Genomic DNA, 23,916 nt, shown 5'->3' with positions numbered 1-23,916 from the left:
AGAATACAGTCAGTAACTATGTAATATCTTTGTATGGTAGAGATTTACCATGGTGATCATTTTGAAATGTACAGAAATACTGAATCACTATGTTATGATACAGGAACTAACATAGTTCTGTAGGTCAATTATGCTTCAAAACAAACCAACTCATAGAAAAAGCAATAAGATGTGGTTACCAGAGGCAAGGGGTAGGAGGAGGGCGAACTGGATGAACGTAGTCAAAAGGTAAAAACTGCCAGTTATAAGATACATAAGTACTAGGGATATAATGTGCAACATGATAAATATAATTAATACTCTTGTATGTTACATATGGAAATTGTTAACTGAGTAAATCCTAAGAGTTCTCCTCATAAAAAAAATTTTTTTTCTATTCTTTTAATTCTGTATCTATAGAAGATGATGGATGTTTACTAAACTTATGTGGTAATCATTTCATGATGTAGGTAAGTCAAATCATTATGTTTACAGCTTAAACTTATACAGTGCTGTATGTCAATTATATCTCAATAAAACTGGAAGGGAAAAAAATAATGGATACCCAGTTATCCCATAGGAAAAAAAAAAAAGATCAATAAAACCGATTAACCTCTAGCCAGGCTGATTAAGGTATAAATTATAAATATCAAGAATGGGGGAGGTAACATCAATATAGATACTAATGAGTAAGAAGAGAGTATTTTGAACTTTATGTCATAAAACTCTACAATGTAGGTGAAATAGACACATTTCTTGAAAAAAATTAACAATCACTCAAAAATAATTAATTTGAATAGTCCCAAGTTTACTAAAGAAATGGAAATTGTAGTTAAAAATCTCCCACAAGCAAATACCAGCCCCAGTGGCTTCACTGGTGAATTCTACAAAATATTTAAGGAAGAATTAACACAGTTGTACTCAAACTATCGTAAGTGTATACGTATCAAACTTATCAAACTGTATATTTTAAAAGTATGCAATTTATTATATACTAATTATATCTCAATAAAGCTGTTTTTAAAATATTCAGTTGATGGAAAGAATGGCAGGAGGGAGACAGACCTGCCAGAAGCCAGAGAAGCAGCAAAAATAAAAAGGAAAAAAATAAATAGAATGAGATCAAAGAAAAAAATTACAGAAAGAAAGAAAAGAGCAAGTTTAAGTAGTGATGAATCCAAGTTGTAAGAGGAAAAGGGCATTAAATCTAGAATAGATGATTAGAAACAGCACAGTAAAAGTTCTGGAAACTATCTGGATATTCACTTATTCCCCTAATTCCTAATCCTATGCAGAGTGAATATATAAGATTGTACTCTACTGTGTGTGTGTGTGTGTGTGTGTGTGTGTGTGTGTGTTGTGTGTGTCTTTAATTAGCGTATCAGATCCACAGCACAAAGGTGATAGAGTACTTCGGGTACTGCTGTATTTGCTGAGTGAATAAATATATTAGAAATTCTCCCATTTCTTCCATAACCTTATAATTTATAAAGAACTGCAAATAAGTACAAATATTCTTCCTCAGATAACAAATTTTACAGCATTCCTAATTACCTAATGAGGAATTTTCCAATACTTCCTAGGTTTTTAAAAACTAGAAGACTATAATTGATCTTACCAAAAAATACTTGGGGAAGAGGAAATCACAAAATTAAGTACAGTTATAATAAAATTAAGTTCCACTCTAAACGGAAAACTCAAGATACCAAAGCCTTTAATGTAAAAAGTTAGAAAAAGATTGCATTCTACATAAATATATTTGTGAAAAGCTTACCTGTATAGTCGCATTTCACTCAGCTTTATCGTTATCAAATCAATAATGGGTGGGGGGTTGATCTGACTCTCTGTTATCACATGGAATGTATTTTTCATTGTAATTAGTCCAAAATCAGCAACAAAAACATTTTCAGAAACTGGAGACTGTGGGATAACCACAACTGGGGCTTTGATGTCAACATCCAATGCCATTCTAGAACTCCTTTGTGCCAGTTCTTTTACACCAGTAGCAGCCATTTCTGCTGCCTGAACAGTTGCCTCTGCCAAGGCTTGTTTAGCTGCTTGAAAATTATCTATAAAAGCCTATAAAGAAAACAATTATATTCTTAAGGCTACCATTAATGAATAAAACTATTAAATGTATATTGATATTTCTGATTTTACCTCCATAAGAAAAATTTTCTCTTGGAACAACTAAGCATTATTTATTCAAAGTCTGACTTGTCTATATTAAACCGTAATTTTCTGCAATAAAGGTTGAGAAACACAAAGATACAGATACAAAAACACAGTAAAAATCTAGTCCCTGGACCAAAGCAACATGTGGATGCTCCAATGTTTCACTGGCATCTATTTCCCTTTTTATCTCACTTTCCTTAATGGCTCAACAATCACACTGTATTTCCCTACACAACCACAATGGACAGAGAGCTTATTTACGTTTGTAAGATAAAACAGTAATAAAAATATGTCTGTCAAGAACGCTAAAGTTTTCTGATTCCTGAAATGTAGGAAAAATACTAAATGATATAAAATACACCCAGAATTATACTTAATTTTCATGTTTAATTAATTTCATGTTTTAATTATTTTCAATAATTTTTTAGTATAAAGCTATCACAAAGGGGCTCAGTGATATAATGCTTCTGAGTTATAAAAAGAAATTAGAAAAAATTAAACAAGAATACTTTTTCATTTTTACTTTTTATATACAAAAAAGTTTTTATGGCTATAGGAAAAACTGCATGATAACCTCAGTTAAAAAGATCACAAAAACAGCAACATTATTTATTTAGAATCAACTGATTATTTAGTTTATATACCACAATTTAGTTAAAAGAATGAATAGTGAAGTCATAGAGACAGGTATGACACAGGAAAAAACATCAGCTGACAGCAAGGGAAAAAAAAACAAAACTATGAAAGGCAGAAACAGAACTTAAATACCTCAGGGAAGTGTCATATAGGGATTAAATCTAAATCCCTCAAAGCCCCAAATATTCACAGAACTAGAATGCAATATAAAACATAATTTTCTTAATGACCAAAACAAACTTCAATTATATATTTAGCACTTTTAGTTAGAGCTGGAAGTCAGGTAAAACACTCAAACTAATAATGTATAAAGAATTCAATTAATATAGATAACATATATGATATATAATATATAATATACATATATTTAATATGTTTATAAAATACATATTTCAATTAGCTAGAACATTCCCATGTGAAAATGATGTTATATAAACAGTATACTATACATTTCAGTCATGATATATGGTACCCAGAATATCTTGAAAAATCAGGACAAAAAAAATCAAGTAAGGAATGCTTCATCTATGCTTGATGCACAGCAAACACTTTCCAACTAGTAGGAAAGAATAAATAAAAAACCGATTAACATACTTACCAATACAGAATACAGAAATTTTGTGACAAGAACTACTTCAATGCAACCAACAGTTAAATTAACTTGACTGTCAAACACATTCATGTCTGTGTACGCAGAACCAGCAGTTGCACCCATATAAGAAACGATTCTGAAGCTGAAAACTTCTTTTCCAGTAATATAAACAGCCTTAATGAGAGAAAATTTAATTGTCAAAATCCACTTTCGAAATGATATGTCTTCAGTACAAAAATAAAGCAAACGCAAGATATACACACATATCTGGAAAATCTTGTAAGTAGTCAAGCCAAGTACAAATAAGAAAACAATTCTAACTTCTTTTTTTTTTTTTTTTTTGCGGTACGCGGGCCTCTCACTGTTGTGGCCTCTCCTGTTGCGGAGCACAGGCTCTGGACGCGCAGGCTCAGCGGCCATGGCTCACGGGCCCAGCCGCTCCGCGGCATGTGGGATCTTCCCGGACCGGGTCACGAACCCGTGTCCCCTGCATCGGCAGGCGGACTTTCAACCACTGCGCCACCAGGGAAGCCCCTAACTTCTTTATTAGACTCTACACTGCAAGTTTTTTCAAATCAGTAGTGGCAACTCCCTTTATGGGCCATGAAATCAATTTACTAGGTCTGGCACAAGATTTTTTTAAATGGAAAAAACAAAAAAAATCAGAATACACATTTTCATTTAGTGTGTATACATGTGTACTGAGAACTGCCATATAAAGGTATTTTTCAGTCACTGTCAAAACTTAATATAATCTATTTTCTTCATTTGAGATATGTGAATAATTATCCAGATCCTTCCAAGGAGTTTTCTCCTATCACTATACTTCTGTTCCTTACTAGTTTGTCAAGGGTCATCTCAATTGCCAAACAAGAATTACCTACAGCAGTATAATGTCTCAAGCTCTGCAATACCAGTTAAAAATGGTGGAGATATTAGCAGATGTGAAATGTCAAAAATATTCTGAAAGATAAAACAGAGCACTCACTAACTTAGTTTATAGCTTTCTTGACCCTCTAAATGCTAGAAGTAAGGCAGAGGGCTGAAGAATCATCAAGAAGTAAATGAATTCCAACCATGGAACAAAAAAACCTCAGGAATCAAGGATAGTTGTCTGAAGGTTGAGGTGTAAGATGAGACTAAACAGAAGTCTATAGGAATTCTGCTTCTGCCTAGGATGTAGAATGCTGGAGAGACAGTTACTCCAAACCTTAAGAACAAGAAAAACAAAAACAGATAAACTACAAAATCATAACTTTTCTTAAAACCATTAGAAATCTGAGGTCACAAGTCAACTAAGCAGCCTAAAATCTAAAGAAAAAAGGTACCTTCAAGAGAGAACCTTAAGCACCAGCTCACCTGTGGTAAGGGGCAGAAGAAAAGAGCTGTCAGATACCATACAAGCTAAGTAAGAAGTCAGATAAAATGGTAAATGCTGACTATGAACTTATAATGTGATATACAGAATCCCTGGGAGTCACAGACACAAGAGGAGCTCACACTTAGTTGCAAGCACTTCATTGTGTGCTTTCTGCTGGGAACTCCTGAGAGACTGGGACCAGAGTGGAATACCAGAGGAAGCTTTCCTTGGTACAACCCTCAAAGAGAGGAGAAGCCTCCACTCTAGAAAAGGCCCAAAGTTCCATCAGGATTATTCTCTTAGAACAGGAGCCTTAAGAAATTAGCAGACAGGCAGTAACCTTGTTGCCCTCAGAGCACAGGTGAAGATACCATACTCTAGAGGAAAAGATAAAACTCCCTCTACACTCGGGGGCAGAAACCGTCCTGGGACCCATTATAGAGCACCTTCTACGGAGCAGGAAGGCATACTCTCCCATACAGGAGCTACCAAAGATCTGAGTCAAATGCCATGGGAGGGATGGACAGGATCACCAAGAATGTCCCATTTCTGAGACCTGGAGAAACAGATCTGGCTAGACAGAACCTGAACTAGGACAACTGACAAGCCTACCTAAAACATCTTCCCACTCTACCGCCACCCCCAAATACCATCAAGATGGCAAGCTCTACGAAAAAGCAGCAGTAGACTCTAAACATCAAGGAAAGAGCCAAGAGTATGGAAAGAGAACTTTCTGAGGTACAAGAGTAGAGGAAAAGTCAACAGCACAGTATGAAGCAGCACTCCAACAAAAAATCCCCCACATAGCTGAAGGGATGTGAAGCAGTGGTATATTGAAGGGAATCGTATTAAACAAGAAAACTCAAACCCAGTTCAGCTCTCCATTAACTGGATTCAATCCCCCATGTTAATAGACTAGCAGAAAAAGGAGGCACACTCACTTTCAGACATAAATACTATTCACTTCCGTCTCTATTATCCTATATAGGATGTCTGACAGTCAATCATTAGTTATGAAACAACCCAAAAAGCAAGAAGAAAATAAATGACAAAGCAATCAACAGAATCAGACTTGCTTATAACATAGATGTTGGAACTTTCAGCCGGTGGATTTTGAATTATTATGATTACTAAGGTAAGTGCTTCTAGTGGAAAACGTGGAAAATATGAATGAACAGACTGAAGAATATGAGCAGAGAAATGGAAAACGGAAAAAAGACTCAAAGGGAAATATTAAAGATTAAAAAAACATGGTAATAGATGAAGAATACTTTCAATGGATTTATTAGCATATTCAATGGAGCCAAGGACAAAATCAGTGAACTTAAAAATAGGTCAAAAGAAATTACACAAGCGAAACATAATGAGAAAAGAATGGGAAGAGTTGAACAGAGGATCCAAAGGTTATGGGACAATATCTAACAGGAATCTAATAAGAATTTTTGGAACCCAAGAGGAAGAAGAATAGGGAGGAGGCGGAGGAGGAAGAGGAGATGAGGAAGCGAGAGAGGTGGAAGCAGAACTATTTGAAAAGGTATAAAAAATATTGAGACAGATCCAGAAAACTCTGAACAGGACAAATATGAAAATATACTTTCATATACCTAGCATACCATACACAAATTCTCAAGGCAGTCAGATAAAGATGAGAAATTATGTACACCTAGCAAAAATATCACTCAGAAAATGAAGGTGAAATAAAAGCCTTTTTTTTTTCCAGTTCTGATGCCTCCTTCCTGCCAAAAGATGAAATAATTCGTAACCTGCAGACTTGCATTATAAGAAATGATTAAGTTCTTCGAGTAGAAATACAAATAACAGAATTTTGAAGGTACATGAAGAAATGAGTTCTGGAAATAGTTAGAATAAAGGTAAATACATCTCTTATAAAAAATTAATTGCCCTAAGGAAAACTGACTAAACCCCGATAGGTAGGTATACATTGTGGACTTTCAGCATACACAAAAGTAAAATATATTACAATAATACTGTGATAGGCAAGAAGCAGGAATTGACAGTATAGCACTGTTAAGATATGCGATACTACATAAAGCAGTAAAATATCAATGGAAGGTAGACTGTAATATCCCCGATACTATTAATCAATAAAAAACAATATCTTCCATAAGTCACATGAGTGACTTGTGACTATCCCCCTTGAGCCCAACAGAAGAGAAGAAATTTTCATAAGACAGTGTTTAGTGCACAGAGGTTGTGGCCTAGGAGACAACAGGTGTAGATAAGGGGTAAATAAAACACCATACTGAAAAAATGGGTATTTTAAGTAAAAATCTGTAAATTGAAATGTAAGGTCCCCACATTCTTCAACCAACTGGCTCCCTGAATCTAGACTGTCAGGCCTATACTTATAGTACTTTTCTAAAAGGAAAATGACTGGCCTGAGAGAGGGGGGAAAAAAAAAAACTTTAGATACTCAAGTTTTGAGGCCATCAAATCACTACATTACTGACTGACCATCTACCGTGATGTCCACCTGTCCCAACTCCTGCCCACATAAAGCTTCCAATCAGCTCTGAATATCTAGGCAAAATTACAAAGTCCTTCTAGGAGAAAGAAAGTGAAACCGTCATCAGAATCATAAGCAGCAACGTGACTGAACACTAGGCCAGAAGACACAGAGTAACATGTTTAAGATCATCTAGAAAAAAAATGCAAGCTTAAGAATCAAAATCCAGCCAAAGTACTCTGTAAATATAAATGTAATGCAACATACAGACACTCATGGAGTACTATTCTTATGACTATGAGCCCTGCCTACAGAATTTACCAGGGAATAAACTTTTAAGTAGCCAAAATTTTGAAGATGTCAGCATAAAGACTGGTGAAAACTCCCATTAAATAAAGAAGAAATGTTTGAATCAGAATATTATCATTTTGCAACCCTTAATGAAATAATGGCTTTTAACATTACAAAAACAACGACAGCTAGACACTGTGCATCCTTTGAAAATACACAACACCAACTATGAAGTATTCTTGCCCTCCCCAGCCCCTGTAAAAAAAACCCAAAAATAACCCTGAATCTCACTGAATGAGATTTAACTATCAATTTACAGGAAATACAGGGAATAGAGGAACATGTTAAATATCATGAGAACACAATCAGCACAAGCTGATGGAAAATTCTACAAAACAAATAGGATAGCAACAAATGGCAAGGGAGAGAAAGACAGAAAATTATAGATTAAAACAGACTTGAGAGGCATATTAATCAAAACGCACTGTATGGACCTCCTCTAGATCTGATCTAAACAAACTAAAGGAAGAAAATTAAGAGACACTCAAGGAAATATGAGAACTCACTGTATGGTTGATAACATTAAGAAATAACTGTGCCACCAGTCAGAATGGCCATCATCAAAAAATCTACAAACAAGAAATGCTGGAGAGGGTGTGGAGAAAAGGGAACCCTCCTGCACTGTTGGTGGGAATGTAAATTGATACAGCCACTATGGAGGACAGTATGGAGGTTCCTTAAAAAACTTAAAATAGAACTACCATACCACCCAGCAATCCCACTACTGGACATATACCCTGAGAAAACCATAATTCAAAGAGTCATGTACCACAATATTCATTGCAGCACTATTTACAATAGCTAGGACATGAAAGCAACCTAAGTGTCCATCGACAGATGAATGGATAAAGAAGACGTGGCACATATATACAATGGAATATTACTCAGCCATAAAAAGAAACAAAATTGAGTTATTTGTAGTGAGGTGGATGGACCTAGAGTCTGTCATACAGAGTAAAGTAAGTCAGAAAGAGAAAAACAAATACCATATGCTAACACATATATATGGAATCTAAAAAAAAATGGTTCTGAAGAACGCAGGGGCAGGACAGGAATAAAGACTCAGATGTAGAGAACAGACTTGAGGACACGGGGAGGGGAAGGGTAAGCTGGGACGAAGTGAGAGAGTGGCATGGACATATATACACTACCAAATGTCAAATAGATAGCTATTGGGAAGCAGCTGCATAGCACAGGGAGATCAGCTCGGTGCTCTGTGACCACCTAGAGGGGTGGGATAAGGAGGGTGGGAGGGAGACGCAAAAGGGAGGAGATATGGGGATTTATGTATATGTATAGCTGATTCACTTTGTTATAAAGCAGAAACTAACACACCATTGTAAAGCAATTATACTCCAATAAAGATGTTTAAAAAAAAGAAATAATTGTGCCCAGCCCCAGGCCGGGAGGCCCATATGGGGGAACTGCAGGCTGGGGCCCCTCTGGACGATGGCAGCGGCTGGACAGGAAGTGAGGAAGGAAACGAGGAGGCACTGGCGGCAGTGAGGGGGTGGGGGGAGACAGGGGCCCAGGCACAGAGGGTGTATGGAGTCCAGACATCGAACAGAGCTTCCAGGAGGCCTTGGCCATCTACCTACCCTGTGGCTGGTGGAAAATCATCCTGTCTGATGAAGGCAAGATATATGGTCGGAATGAACTGATTGCCCGCTACATCAAGCTGAGAACGAGGAAGACTCAAACTTGGAAACAGATCTCTAGTCATATCCAGGTTTTGGCCTGAAGGAAATCGAGGGAAATCCAGTCCAAGCTCAAGGACCAGGTTTTCAAGGACAAAGCTTTCCAGACAATGGCCACCATGTCCTCGGCCCAGCTCATCTCAGCACCTTCCCTGAAGGCCAAACTTGGTCCCGCCGGTCCTCAGGCCCCAGAGTTTTTCCAGTTTTGGTTGGGGGGTTCTGGGCCCCCCTGGAATGTTCCAGATGTGAATCCATTCTCGCAGACACTGTTCTCCTTGTCACTGACTCCTCCTGACCTCCCAGGGTACGAGCCCCCCCAAGCCCTCTCACCTCCTGCTTTGCCTCCACCTGCCCCATCAGCCCCAGCCTGGCAGGCTCGGGCTCTGGGCACTGCTCGGTTGCAGCTGGTGGAGTTCTCGGCCTTTGTGGAACCTCTGGATGCAGCTGACTCTTACCAGAGGCACCTGGTTGTACACAGCAGCCAGCACTACCCCAGCCCCAAAGCTCCCCACTTCGGGATTGTGGACGTCCGGCAGATCTATGACAAATTCCCTAAGAAAAAGGGCGGTCTGCGGGAGCTGTATGACTGTGGGCCCCCCACGCCTTCTTCCTGGTCAAGTGTTGGGAGGACCTGACCTGGGGGCCGAGTGGTGAGGAGGTGGGGGCCGGCAGCAGCAGTGGTGGCTTCTATCTAGTGAGCAGCCAGTAAGAGAGCCTGCAGCACATGACCCTCACCTGTTCCTCCTGTTCCAAAGAAGAAGGTCTGCTTCTTTGGCAAGCAGGTGGTGGAGAAGGTGGGGACGGAGCATGCCCAGCTGGAGGACGGGAGGTTCATGTACTGCCTGCTGCGCTCACCCATGTGCGAGTACCTGGTGAATTTCCTGCACAAGCTTTGGCAGCTACCCGAGCGCTATATGATGAACAGTGTCCTGGAGAACTTCACCATCCTCCAGTGGGGACAGAGACACCCAGGAACTGCTGCTCTGCACCACCTACGTCTTCGAGGTCTCCACCAGTGAGCGGGGGGTCCAGCACCACATTTACCGCCTGGTCAGGGACTGAACGGGGACCCCAGAAGTGGCCCACCCCCGGAATACCCTCCTCCCAGGAAGGACCTCCAGCTTTCCTCACATTTCTTCCTTGGGGAGGGGGCTGCTCCCTATTAGGACCTTAAAAGGTGGGTGGTGAGTTGAATGGGCTGGGACTGAGAAGAAAGGATGGGTCCTGATATTGGGACCTCACAGGGGTGTCTGAAAGGACAGATCACTCCAGAGCATTTGACACTGGGGGCAGGAGTGAGACAACCCCTGGAACAGCACTGGTTTCTGTCTCTGACAGGTACCCTTCCCCTTCTCTGTTTTGGATGTTTTGGAAGGCCCCAGTTACACACTGGCTTGTCGCTCTCTGTTTTTCAGGGCCCTCTTTTTCCCAATCTGTCTCTCCTTACCAGCCCCATCCTGGGACCCTGATACCAAATTTTGAAGGTTAACCCTTTCTGTGCAGGAGTAAAGCCAGCTGGGCCCTGGAAATTTTTTTTTTTTTTTAACATTACAAGAGATATTTATAAGTGGGTGTTAGGGTCATGACATTTTCTCAGCTGGGCAAGCCAGTGGGGTGAGGCTTTTAAATCTCATGTCCCCGTCTAAACGAGCTGTGGCGCTAGGCTGTGTTGCCTCCTTCTCTCCTCCCCCCAAAGTGTGTTCTGACAGAGGATAAAGCTATTTTACCAAAAAAGAAAGAAAGAAAGAAAGAAAGAATTGCTTGCTTTTTAAAGGCGAAATACCAATGGGATTTTTTTTTCTTTGGTAGACCGTGAAAGATTCTAAAATTTATATTTATATATGTAAACGCAAAAGTCCAGGAACAGCCAAGACATTATTGAAGAAAACAAACAAGATGGAAGATGATTTATAAAACTTAAGAATTAAGCTCAATAATTCAGTTTGGAATTGAAAGGCAGTATAAAATAGTTGTTAAGAGCATAAACTACAGAGCCTGAATGCCTGTTACATCCAGGATGTTAGATGAAGCTCTACTAGATATGTGACCTCAAAAAAACCTTTATGTGCTTCAGTTCCTTTATCCATAATATTGGAAAATGAAATTCTGATCTAAATGACATTTGTGAAGATTAAATAACTTAATATTTATAAAGCATTTAGAACACTATCCAGCACCAAGTAAGGACTATATGTATGTTTGGTACTGATTCAAGGATAAGTAAACCAATGGAACACAAAAGAGAGCCCAGATATAAATCTCTCCATATATCTACACTTAATATTTAATAGATATAGTACTGTATACAAGTAAGAAAAGGACAGCTATTTAAATAAATGATACTAGGAAAAAAACAACCCAGTGTGAAAAAAAAAATGAAATTGGACCCCAGCCTCAATTATATAGAAAAATCAATTCCAAGTAGGATGAAAGACCTAACAGTGAAAGGCAAAATTATATAACTTTTAGAAGGTCACATAGGGGAATAACTTTATGAATTCAGGGGATGGAATGATTTAGAAGACAAAATTCTCAAACCAAAAAAGCAAAGAATGATAAATTCAACTTCATTAAAATTAATAACTTTTGTTCATCAAAAGACATCATAACCAAACTGGGAGTAACTATCTGAAACACAAACTAAGCAAGGAATAAAGTATAAAATATTAAATGATTTCCTACAAATCAATAAAGAAAAAAATAAACATTCCTTCCTCTAAAATTGATAAATTAAACCAGGTGTCAGCAAACTACAAACAGCAGAATTAGGTAAAAATGGTTTACATACTTTTAAGTAGTTAAAAAAATATCTAAATAATATTTTGTGACATATGCAAATTATATGAAATTTACATTTTATTATCCATAAAATAAAATTTTACTGGAACACAGCCAAATCACTCATTTACACAAATGACTGCTTTCACACTACAAGAGCAGGGCTGAATAGTTGCAACAAAAACTTCATGGCCCACAAAGCCTAAAACACAATCTGGCTATTCACAGAAAAAGTTTACTGGCACCTGAGTTAAACTAATAGGCATCTCATAGAAGAGCAAGTATAAACAGTCTATAAGTATATGAAACGATGTGCAATTTCATTAGTGTGGTAAGAAAAATACAAACTGAAAACACCATATCATACACTCCAGATCTTCAAAAAATGTAATATCTGACAATTCCAAGCACTGGCATTGAAATGAAATACCAGATCTCTCTTCCACTGCTCCTGGGAGTACATATGCCACTAGAAATAGATTCTCTGAAAAATGCTTGCATGAGATATGTCCAAGAACATATCAGGAGACATGTATTGATACAAGACTAGTTACAGAAGCAATACTCATAAAAACAAAAGAGTAGAAACCAAATATCCATCAACAGAACAATGAATAAATAACCAGTGGTAATAAAAATGAATGAACTATACCTACAAACGTCAACATGGATACACCTCAAAAATATAATGAATGATAAGATGCAAGGCTAAAGAAATACATATAAAATATGATCTCCTTTAAAAAGGGGAGTGCAAGATGAAACAACGTGTTACGTAAGGATTCATACATAGTTGGTAACATTTATTAAAAATACAAAAAGCCGGACATAGTTAACTCTCCAAGGAGACAGTACAATAAAGTCAAATTAGGGCATAGTGGTGACTTCTGGGGTATGTTCTATTACTTGGCTTCAGGGTTGGGTATAAAGGTATTTGTTTTACTGTTGTTCTTTACATTATATTACTTGCTTTTGTGTATATGCTATATTTCAAAATAAAACATATTTCCAAATACCACAAAACTGGGCAATATATTGTTTAAGGATGCAAACATATAAGGTTAAAAACTACAATGAAGAGTAAGGAGGAAAAAAAGCAAGGATATACAATTTATATAATAGCTTGTTATAATCTCAATTTTTAATAAAAATATGTAAGAATAGAAACAAAACCATATGTGCAAAAATTCCAAAGAAGATCCACATTACCAAATCTCACTCAAGAAGAACAAGAAAATCTGATTAGACTTACATCAAGTAAAGAAATGGAACAGTAATTAAAAATTCTTCCCCACAGAAAACCTCAAAGCCACACAGCTTCACTGCTGAGTTCCATCAAACACTTAAGGAAGACATAATATATACCAATTCTACATAAATCTTTCAGAAAACAGATGAGAAAACACTTCCAAATTCATTTTATGAAGCCAATATTAGCCTGATTCTAAAGACAGAAAAGTATAAAACAGTTAGAAATACTGGTGTACCTACCCCCAAGAATTAACAAGCTTAACAACTGGATAAATTTTTAAACACTCATAATTTACAGTGATATTTTATTTCATGAGAATGTCAGGTCAGCTAGAATCTTTTTCAGGTTATGGCACACACAAATAACAGTATCTGTACAATGATACTAGTATAAATGAATGCTGCTCCAGGACAGAGCGAAATAATCTGAGAACTCTAGTCCCTTCTCCAGCTGCCCAGAAAGCTGAAGGGCTCAATATATTATACTTAAACCCACTCAGGGCACAACAGTGTGTCATGGAACAGTAATTACAAAGCTCTGATCCAGGGCAAAAAGATTATGTCTCTTTGGTTCCTTGACATGTGGAGAGTTATGAAGGTAGTTTGTTTAAAAATCATATATATTGGAATCAAAGTCAAGAAATATGGAAAGGAAAATGGGGTAGGACAAGAAGACACAAGTGAGAAACTTCATTTTGTAGCTTTTCTTAAGTTGGATTTTTAACCTTAAAGATGCATTAAAAATAAAATTACAGAGAAAAAAAGTAAATGTCTTAGGTTATAATATCAGTTCCATTACTAACTACTTGTATGACTTGTAGTAGATTCATTTATTTATATTAGCTTTACTTTCTAAATAGGACAAATAAAATGGACAATCTACTTCCTAAACGCTCTAATACTATAATTTTTCAAATAAAAGCAATGGAAGCAAATCAAACCATGGCTTCTGAAAAATTTCTTGTTCTTTATTCCTATGAGCCATGTACCTTTGATGTTTTGGGGACTCTTGTTATCTCATGCTAACAAACCACAATAAGAAAATATAAGGCATAAGAATTTTTATTTAACATAAAAATCAGGTCATCACTGTATCTCATCAGTATTATTTGCTAATAAGCCTATACATCTATTTCCTTTCTTCCTGTCACATTCCGAACTTTGACTTCCTGACTCAACAAGTACCTCAACCTTTTCTAATCCTACTATTTGATATTCTCTTCACTCCTTTAAATATACCACCTTACCCAGATGCTCCACTGTTTAAAAATTACCTGTCCAACTCCACAACAGTATCTAGTCCAAGAACCTTACTCTCTTGCACCCAGTAACAACAAAAGGACCTATCCTTCAACCACTAGCCACCTAGTTCCAAGGACTCTCTTAACATTTTAATGCTACGTTAGTATCCATGAAAATAAACTTTAAAAAAAAATCTCGTTTATTCAATCTGACTTCATATCTTCTGCTCTGAAATCTGAAATGCATTACAAGGTTCATAATACTTCAAAATAGCAAAAAGATAAAAAGTAAATAATGCATTTGCTACTCCCCTCCCCCCCTCCCCACAAAAGCACTCCACAACTAAGTTCCAGCAGTATCACTTGTACTAATTTCATTTATGAGATACTTAATCGTCATTTTACAAATAAACAGATTCTGAGATTAGGCCACCCAACTACTGAAGAGCAGGGCTAAAATAAGAACCTAATTATGCCTAACTTTAAAGCCCATGGACCTACTAAGACACACTGCTAAAATCCGATGACTGTTTAATTTATACCTATGAACAATCTTAAAGGACAATTATATTTAATAATGTTAATGAATAGAAACAAATTCATACCTTTTTGTATACAGCTGCTATATCAGAATCCAGAACAATTATATTCCTTAGCTTTGCATTTATTTCAGTCACTGATGGCCTCATAATCATCTCAGAATCAAGCCCTAAGGGAAAAAAAAATTATTAAATTCTTTTTCCTTCATTTAATAGTTCTGAATTTACTTTTCCTCAAATCTTATTACCTTCAATCTTAATTTCTGAAATGTTGTGTTTCTGATCTTGAATAAAGATCTGTAAACATGATAATTCTGCTAAAATCTGTAAGGTAATAATATCTTCATTCTTGGATAGTTTTAAAGCTGCAAAAAGAAAGTCATATTGTAAAACATAAGACAAAACTTTTAGTAGTTACCTTACTACACTTATAAAGTAACTGAAATATCACAACAATGATAATGCTAGAGGAAAACGTGATTTGCAAATTGAAAGCAAGCAATATATTAGCTACTAAATTAGGAATGCTAAAGAAAATCAAATCCAATGAAAACAAAGCCAAACAAATGCAGAGACAAAACAAAAATAGTTCCTAGATGAGAATAACATTTGAAACTAAGAAGTTGTAGTTCTAAAATCATAAATCTTTTGCGATTTAATGATTACAGGGTGATACATATTATTATCAAACTTGCAACTTTTGACTGCTTAAAAGAGCACTCCGATTAAAAAATATACTCTCATATTATTCAAATTTTGTTAGTTCTATTTTTCTAATTTAAATAATATTAAATGCATGAAATTTAATTACATTAAATACTTCTACTGTATAATCTTCAACTAAAATGAATGAGAAGATAAAAGCCACTTTTCTTCAGCAATACTCACTTTACTATTATTTTCTAAAATTAACCTGGTATATAATGAATCTTTCTAAATATTAATCTAGCAATAGAATTCTAAAGCCAATATTATAATAATAACGCAAGAGCCAAAATTTATTGATCTACTTAGTAAAAATTTGATGTTGAATTTTAAAGAAACATACGTATTTTTTTAATAAACTCTCCTTTGTCTTCAGTCTCTGCAATATGCACTGGGGCTGGTTTTTCCTCCGAATATGGAAGGATATTATTAAAATAATTTATTGTATTCAGAAGTGCTTCAGTATGTAAATGAATATCCAAAGAGGAAAAATTCACCTAAAGAACAAAGCTGATTTTAGTAATACAACAAATATTTGTCTGTATTCTTTGTGGTATAAAGGATACAATTTATAATATTCAATTTTTATCCTCAATGATCTTACAGTTCTAGTTATAAAATAATTTTCATAATATATTTGCTTAGAAATACAGTATCTAATTAAAAAATAAATTATTATTCACCTATACCTTAATCAGTTGCACAACATTGTTATAGGTGTCCTTCAACATTGTTATGGGTAAATTCTTTTCAGCCTATACAAAGTGAAAAAAACAAATCTGTTAGATTATCATAGGAAGACATATGTATATATATAATTACATAATGGTCCTAACACACATTTATATAATTTTGCCGGCTATTTATATATATATATATGTATATATATATATATATATATATATATATATATATATATATAAAATTACTTAAACAAACGACTGCTTCACCAGAACAAATTTGCTAAGTATTCAATAAATGTTACGTACTATCTTGCTTATTATCAAGAGTGGATATTTAGGTATTATCACATGTAGAGGACAATCATTTAGTCAGCGACAACTCTGTAAGATACTTCCCAAATCTTCCTATATGTTAAAACAAAATTTTGACGCAACCGTCTGCCAGGTATCAAATACTCTGTGGTATCTTTAGATTTGGAACATTTCTACAATATAAAAGCTGTTTAATTCATAAACAACAAAACACTAAAATATCTATATCAATAATAGTAAAAAATGGTCTTAAAAGTGATATAATTCTCATTTACCATTAAGTACTGTAATTATTAAAATAACATGGCACTTACATAAAAACAGGTCAATGAAAACAAGGGCTAAATCATATGTAGACCACAGTACACATAAAAACTTAATAAATGACAAAATGGTTATCATAAATCCATAGGAAAGGAATAGAGTCACTGACAGCAGGAAAATTAGGTAACTTCAGACAATGGTGGGAAATCAAGTGAAACCCTCATCTTATATCCTATACCACAATAAATTCCATCAAGACTGAAAAGTTTGTTGACATCCTGATGGCGGGGGAAATAGCCAAACTGCAGGTCATTTCTACTTAGAATGTGGGCTGCTTATTATCTTGCTATGTGAAGTGTTTATAAATCACAAGTATCTAACAGAGGATGACAAAACAAAATAATCTTAAACTTTTAGGAGTTATAGCGATCACATCGGAATGAAGATTAAACTGAATATTGCTAAACTTATAAAACTTGATTTTAATATTTCAGCAGCATGCTTACCGTAACAAGAATATAAATCAAACTACTTACCTTCACATATTCCAGTGTTAACAGATCTTCCATTGTGTTATCCAGTGTTGTAATCAAATAAACTGGTTTCTTGTTTTCATCTAAAAATAATTTCTAAAATTATTCTTTCATAGAAGAACTAATGGAAAATAAATGCAGGCAATATTAATAATTATAGAATTGGAAAAGAAGGATTTCCTGTATCATATCAATTCTGGGCCTTGATTTCTGTATTACTCAACTCAGGTCCTTCATCCTTTATTTTAAACTCTAAAAATGTAATTTCATCTCACAATTCCCTTCTCTTATGCCACAATGCTGAAGATTCTTACCCTTCTAAACGTAGATAGGAACATGAAGAGACTAGTCCTGAGTCATAGAAATAGCTATAAAGAAAACTGTCAGTATCTCTAAAATCCTAATTGTAGAGAAAAAGCATCAGGTATCTGATGAGAAACTAAATTGTTGGCTGTATTAGTTTAGATTAAAATAAACTATTACCATATTATCAGTCTTTACTAGTTGTATTGTTGCTGCTGCTCAAAATCTAAGAAGATAAGTGAGGAAACTGCTGTAGAATAGTATTTTGTGTAAAGTCTTTATAACTATCATCAGCAAATTACTTACGACTGTTCAAAATCAGTAACTAGATACTGGAAGAAAGGACTACAAACCAATCATACTACTCTTCAGGAAAAAAATGCAACATATTTCCACAGAATCCTCCAGATTTAAAAGCTTATTAGCAATTAAGCTAGTCTTCTACTGTAGATACTAATCACATTTCAATCCTTAAGAAGGTCTCCACTTTTTTCACACATTTATTCATTCATTGAATAACTATTTACTGATCATTTACTTTGTGTAAGAAATTGTGCTATTCACTTCTTCCTACTCTTTCTAAGAAAACAGAAGCAAATATATTACAAAATAGGTGCACTAATAATTATATATCTTGTATTATGTGTGTAAGGGTTTTCTTATCATTTGCTTTTGGGAAAACAAAAAATTATAAAAAACATAAATATTAACAACTGCTATGATACTTCTGGATTACTGGTGAACACTATCAAGTTGGTTTACTTTTCTTTCCAACTGCCAGAGCAAACTTTGATGTAAAAAGCATAATAAAGCAGAACTCTGTATCTTCCATGTATGATAATTTTTTCAGGAAGAGATAATCATAACACAATTCACCACATGCAAGTTCTCAGAGGCTACAGAACAAGAGTAGAGTATGGAACTAAAATGTATAAATCATATCCAATGATTAAGTTTTCAGGCCACAATACTTAATCTGCTTCCCACAATACAAAGATCACATTTAATTCAGGGCTCACAAAAAAGGGGAAGTTTTCATTATACCAGTTAACTGACATCTTTTATCTGGGAATGAGTTCCCAGAGAAGATGGCCTTCTCAAATCCTTGAGATGTACATAAGCATATTCCTTACCTTTCTTATTCCCACAGATAGTTCATTTTTACTTTAGTTCTCTAACTCCCTTATTTTCTGTATCTCAATTCACTGGGGAAAAAAATTCCTAAATGAGTTCAAAAGATTTCACAAGATAGCTTCCATTAAAAACTTAAATAACTTATAAACATTAAAAAAATAAAAAGTCAACCATGAAAAGAACATGGAGGATTTCCTGGTGGTCCAGTAGTTAGGATTCGGCACTTCACTGCCAGGGTCCAGGTTCTATCCCTGGTCAGGGAACTAAGATCCTGTGAGCTGTGCAATGTAGTCAATAAATAATTTTTTAAAAATTAAACAAAAAAAGAACATTGATTCCAGGACAGCTAAGAGTAAGGTACTTTTATACACATGCAAATAGAACACATTCATGTGGTCTCAAAAACAAAAGTAAAGCCCGACTAACTTTTAGTTAGAAAAAAATTATTTTAGCCAACTGTATCAATGATCACTTTGAATATCAATGGTCTAAATGTACCAAATAAAAGACAACAATTGCCAAAATGGATCAAAAAAACAAAACCCAAGTATACACTGTCTACAAGAAACCCACTTTAAATATAAAAGTACGTATAGATTGAAAGTAAACAGATGTTGAAAAATATATTATGTTAACACTAATAAGAAGAAAGCAGAGATAGCTATATAAATTTTCAGACAGAGCAGACTTCAAAGCATGCAAAAGTTATCAGGGATAAAGAAAGGCATTATATAATGATAAAGGGGTCAATTCTCCATTAGAACACAACAATCCTTAAGGTGTACTTATCTAACAGTAGAAAGCAAAAGTGATAATACTGCAAAGGGAAATAAATGAACCCACTACACTTCACACCCCTCTATCAAAAATGGACAGATCTAGCAGACGAAAAATCAGTAAAGACATAGTTGAACTCAGTAATACCATCAAATAACTGGATGTAATGGATATCTACAGACTACTTCATCCAGCAAGAGCAGAATATTCATTCTTCTTAAGCTCACATGGAATATTCACCAAGATAAACCACATTCTCAGCCACAGAACACACCTTAGCAAATTTTAAAAAAAGAAATCATACAATGTCTGCCTTCAGACCACAACAGAATTAAAATAGAAATCAAAAACAGAATAGTTGGAAAATTCCAAAATATTTGGAGAATAAACAACACACTTCTAAGTAACACATAAGTCAAAAAAGAAATCTTAAAGAAAGAATTAAAAAACACTTGGAACTGAATAAAAATGATAACACACCTAATCAAAATCTGTGGGCTATAGTGAAAGCTGCACTTAGAGGGAAACATAGCATTGAATGCATATATTAGAAAAGAAGATTTAAAATCAATAATCTATGCTTCCACATCTTAGGAAACTAGAAAACGAAGAAGAGAACAAATCCAAAGTAAGCAAAAGTGAAGAAATAATAAAAATTAGATCAGAAATCAATGAAACCAAAAGCAAGAAATCATTAGAGAAAATCAAAAAAACCAAAAGTGGTTCTCTGAAAAAAATCAATAAAGTTATACATCTCACCAGGCTAACTTAGGAAAAACAAAGAGAACACAAATTACTAGTATCAGAAATGAAACAGAGGACATCACTATAGGTATCATGCACATTAAAAGAATAAAGAAATACTATGAACAACTCTGCCCACCAATTTGATAACCTAATAAAATGGAACAATTCCTTGAAAGACATACCCTGTCAAACTCACACAGGAATAAACAAACTGAATATCTATTAAAGAAATTAAGTCAATAATTAATACCCTTCCAAAACAGAAAGCACCAGGCCCAGATGGGTTCACTAGTGAATGTAAACAAACATTTAAGGAAGATACTATACCAATTCTGTACAATCTCTTTCAGACTACAGAAACAGAAAATACTTCCTAACTCATTCTATGAAGCCTGAAATACCCTAATACCAAAACTACACAAACACACAGACCAAAAAAAAAAAAAAGAAACGGGGGAAAGGAGGAAGGGAAGAAGAGAACTACAGGACAGGAATTTTCATTAACACAGATGCAAAAATCTTCAACAAAATAATAGCAAATTAAATCCAACAGTGGAAAAAATTATGCACCATGACCAAGTAGGATTTATCCCAAGATAACAGGCTGGTTCAACATTCAAAAATCAACTGACATAATCCATCACATCCATAGGCTAAAGAAGAAAAACCACATGATCATATAAATTGATGCAGAAAAGGCATCTGACAATATCCAACAACCACTCATGATAAAAGCTCCCAGTGAACTAGGAATAAAAGAGAACTTCCTCAACTTGATAAAGAGTATCTTCAAACAACCTACAGCTAACATCATAATGGTGAGAAACTCAAAGCTTTCACACTAAGGAACAAGGTAAGGATGTCCTTCCCCTCTTACCACCCATTTTCACATTGTAATGTAGGTCTTACCAAATACAATAAGAGAAGAAAAGAAATAAAAGGTATACAGACTAGGATGCAGACTGGGATGGAAGACATAAAACTGTTCACAGATTACATGATGATATATGTACAAAATCTAAAAGAATCAACAATAAAAAAACTCAAACTAGTATGTCATTATAGTAAGGTTGCAGGATACAAGTCAACAGCTTTCCTATATACCAAAAAAGGACAAAGTGGAATTTGAAATTAAAAGCACAATTTTCATTTACATTAGCACCCCAATAATGTAATTCTTAGGGAAAAAAATCTAATAAAATATGCACAAGACCTCTATGAGGAAACCTACAAAACTCTAATTAGTGTTTAGACTTCAAGAATCCAAATATATGGAGAAATGATCCATGTTCAAGGATAGGAAGACTCAACAGTTCCAAGATGTCAGTTATTCCCAACCCGATCTATAGATTCAATGCAATACCAATCAAAATTCCAGGAACCAATTCATGTATACTGACAAATTGATTCTAAATTTCGTAAGGAGAGGCAAAACGACCCAGAATACCTAAGACAATACAGACGGTCCCCAACTTAAGATGGTTTGTATCATGATGGTAAAAAAACTTATATCCACATCTGGTGGCAGGGTCTGGGGAAGGGGCGGCAGGCGCCATTCAGGCCGTGAAGGTGGCGAGAAGAAGCCCCTGAAGCAGCCCAAGAAGCAAGCCAAGGAGATGAACAAGGAAGATAAGGCATTCAAGCAGAAACAGAAGGAGGAGCACGAGAAACTCGAGGAGCTAAAAGCGAAGGGCACGGGGAAAAGCCCCCTGGCCACAGGTGGAATTTAGAAATCTGGCAAAAAGTAAGCTGTTCCTTGTGCCTGAGGCAATGATGATCCTTAGTTCCATTCCTGTTTAAACATCTGGATTAAACATCTGGATTCCCTGCCATAACATCTGTTGCCACCTATAGCTAGAATGAAGTGTTGTCTTGGAACCTATTGTACATTTAAGAATAAACTTTTGTGAAAAAAACCAAAAAACAAAACAAAACAAAGAAAAAAAAACTGATAAACTTACAACTACTGTACCCTTACAACCATACTGATTTTCACTTTCAGTACAGTATTCAATAAATTATATGAGATATTCATCACTTCTTGATAAAATAGGCTTTGTGTTAGATGATATTGCTCAACTGTAGGCTAAATAAGTGTTCTGAGGATGTTTAAATTATGCTGGGCTAAGCTATGATGTTCAGTAAGTCAGGGGAATTAAATGCATTTCAGCTTAGAATATTTTCAACTTATAATGGTTTGTTGTGACATAATACCATCAAAAGTTGAGGAAGATCTATATTAAAGGAGAAGAACAAAGTTGAAGGACACTACCTGATTTTAGAACTTGCTATAAAGTTACAGTAATCAAGGCACTGTGGTACTGGCAAAAGAACAGACAAAACAGATCAATAGAACACAACAGAGAGTCCAGAAATAGACTTCCCTAAATATACTCAATTGATCTTGGACTAAACAGCAAAAGCAATACAATGGAGAAAGACAGTCTTTTTGACAAATGTTGATGGACTAAATGGATATCCACACACAAAAAACCACCCTTCACAAAAATCAACTCAAAATGGATGATGCATCTCCATATATAATACAAAACTATAAAATTTCAAGAATATGGGAGAATATCTAGGCATTCTTGGATTGGCAATGACTTTTTTTTTTTTTTTTTTGCGGCACGCGGGCCTCCCACTGTTGTGGCCTCTCCCGTTGCGGAGCACAGGCTCCAGACACGCAGGCTCAGCAGCCATGGCTCATGGGCCCAGCTGCTCCGCGGCATGTGGGATCTTCCCGGACCGGGGCACAAACCCGTGTCCCCTGCATCAGCAGGCAGACTCTCAACCACTGCGCCACCAGAGAAGCCCAGCAATGACTTTTTAGGATCCAACACCAAAGGCATGATCAAGGAAAGGAAGAATCAATAAACTGGACTTCATTAGAAATAAAAATTCTTCTCTGCAAAAGACTATAAGAGAATGAAAAGACAAGCCACAGACTGGAAGAAAATATTTGCAAAAGACACATATGATAAAGGACTGTTATCCAAAATATACAAAGAATTCTTTAAATTCAACAAGGAAACAAACAATACAATTTAAAAAATAGGCCAAAGAATTTAACAGAGACCTCACCAGAGAAGATATACAGATGGCAAATAAACATATGAAAAGATGTTCTACATGTTATCATCAAGGAAATGAAATTAAAACAACAGTAAGATACACTACACAGCTTATTAGGATGCTCAAAATCCAGGCCATTGACACCAAACACTAGTGAGGATGTGGAGCAACAGGAACTCTCTTCATTACTGATGAGGATGCTAAAAGGTACAGCCACTTTGGAGAATGTTCGAGAGCTTCTTATAAAACTAAACATACACTTATATTAGACTCAACAGTTGTGCTCCTTGGTATTTATCCAAAGAAACTGAAAACTT

The 23,916-nt window shown here is 35.5% G+C and overlaps 1 protein-coding gene and 2 pseudogenes across 5 annotated transcripts in view; 2 read left to right on the top strand and 1 right to left on the bottom strand.

Moving 5' to 3' along the window:
- VPS13A (vacuolar protein sorting 13 homolog A) overlaps window positions 1-23,916 on the bottom strand; it is a 237,092-nt gene that overhangs the window by 115,766 nt on the left and 97,410 nt on the right. For all 5 annotated transcript variants that reach the window (XR_003790666.1, XM_029201746.1, XM_029201744.1 and 2 more), the window contains 7 exons: window positions 17,567-17,646; window positions 16,461-16,526; window positions 16,115-16,268; window positions 15,315-15,431; window positions 15,133-15,236; window positions 3,389-3,556; window positions 1,754-2,058 (listed from right to left, as the gene is read on the bottom strand). Coding sequence is in view for 4 of the 5 variants with exons in the window: in XM_029201746.1 (XP_029057579.1) it covers window positions 1,754-2,058; window positions 3,389-3,556; window positions 15,133-15,236; window positions 15,315-15,431; window positions 16,115-16,268; window positions 16,461-16,526; window positions 17,567-17,646 (994 nt within the window). In the remaining variant the exon portion in view is untranslated. The remainder of the gene's footprint in view (window positions 1-1,753; window positions 2,059-3,388; window positions 3,557-15,132; window positions 15,237-15,314; window positions 15,432-16,114; window positions 16,269-16,460; window positions 16,527-17,566; window positions 17,647-23,916) is intronic.
- Window positions 8,976-11,299, top strand: LOC114883760 (annotated as a pseudogene).
- Window positions 21,744-23,075, top strand: LOC114883761 (annotated as a pseudogene).

This window comes from Monodon monoceros, unplaced genomic scaffold (genome assembly GCF_005190385.1).
Source record: "Monodon monoceros isolate NGI ecotype Baffin Bay Population unplaced genomic scaffold, NGI_Narwhal_1 Super_Scaffold_5, whole genome shotgun sequence".
NCBI classification, from domain to species: Eukaryota; Metazoa; Chordata; class Mammalia; order Artiodactyla; family Monodontidae; genus Monodon; species Monodon monoceros.
Note: the sequence above shows the minus strand (reverse complement) of the source record. Positions and strands in the feature narration are given on the sequence as shown.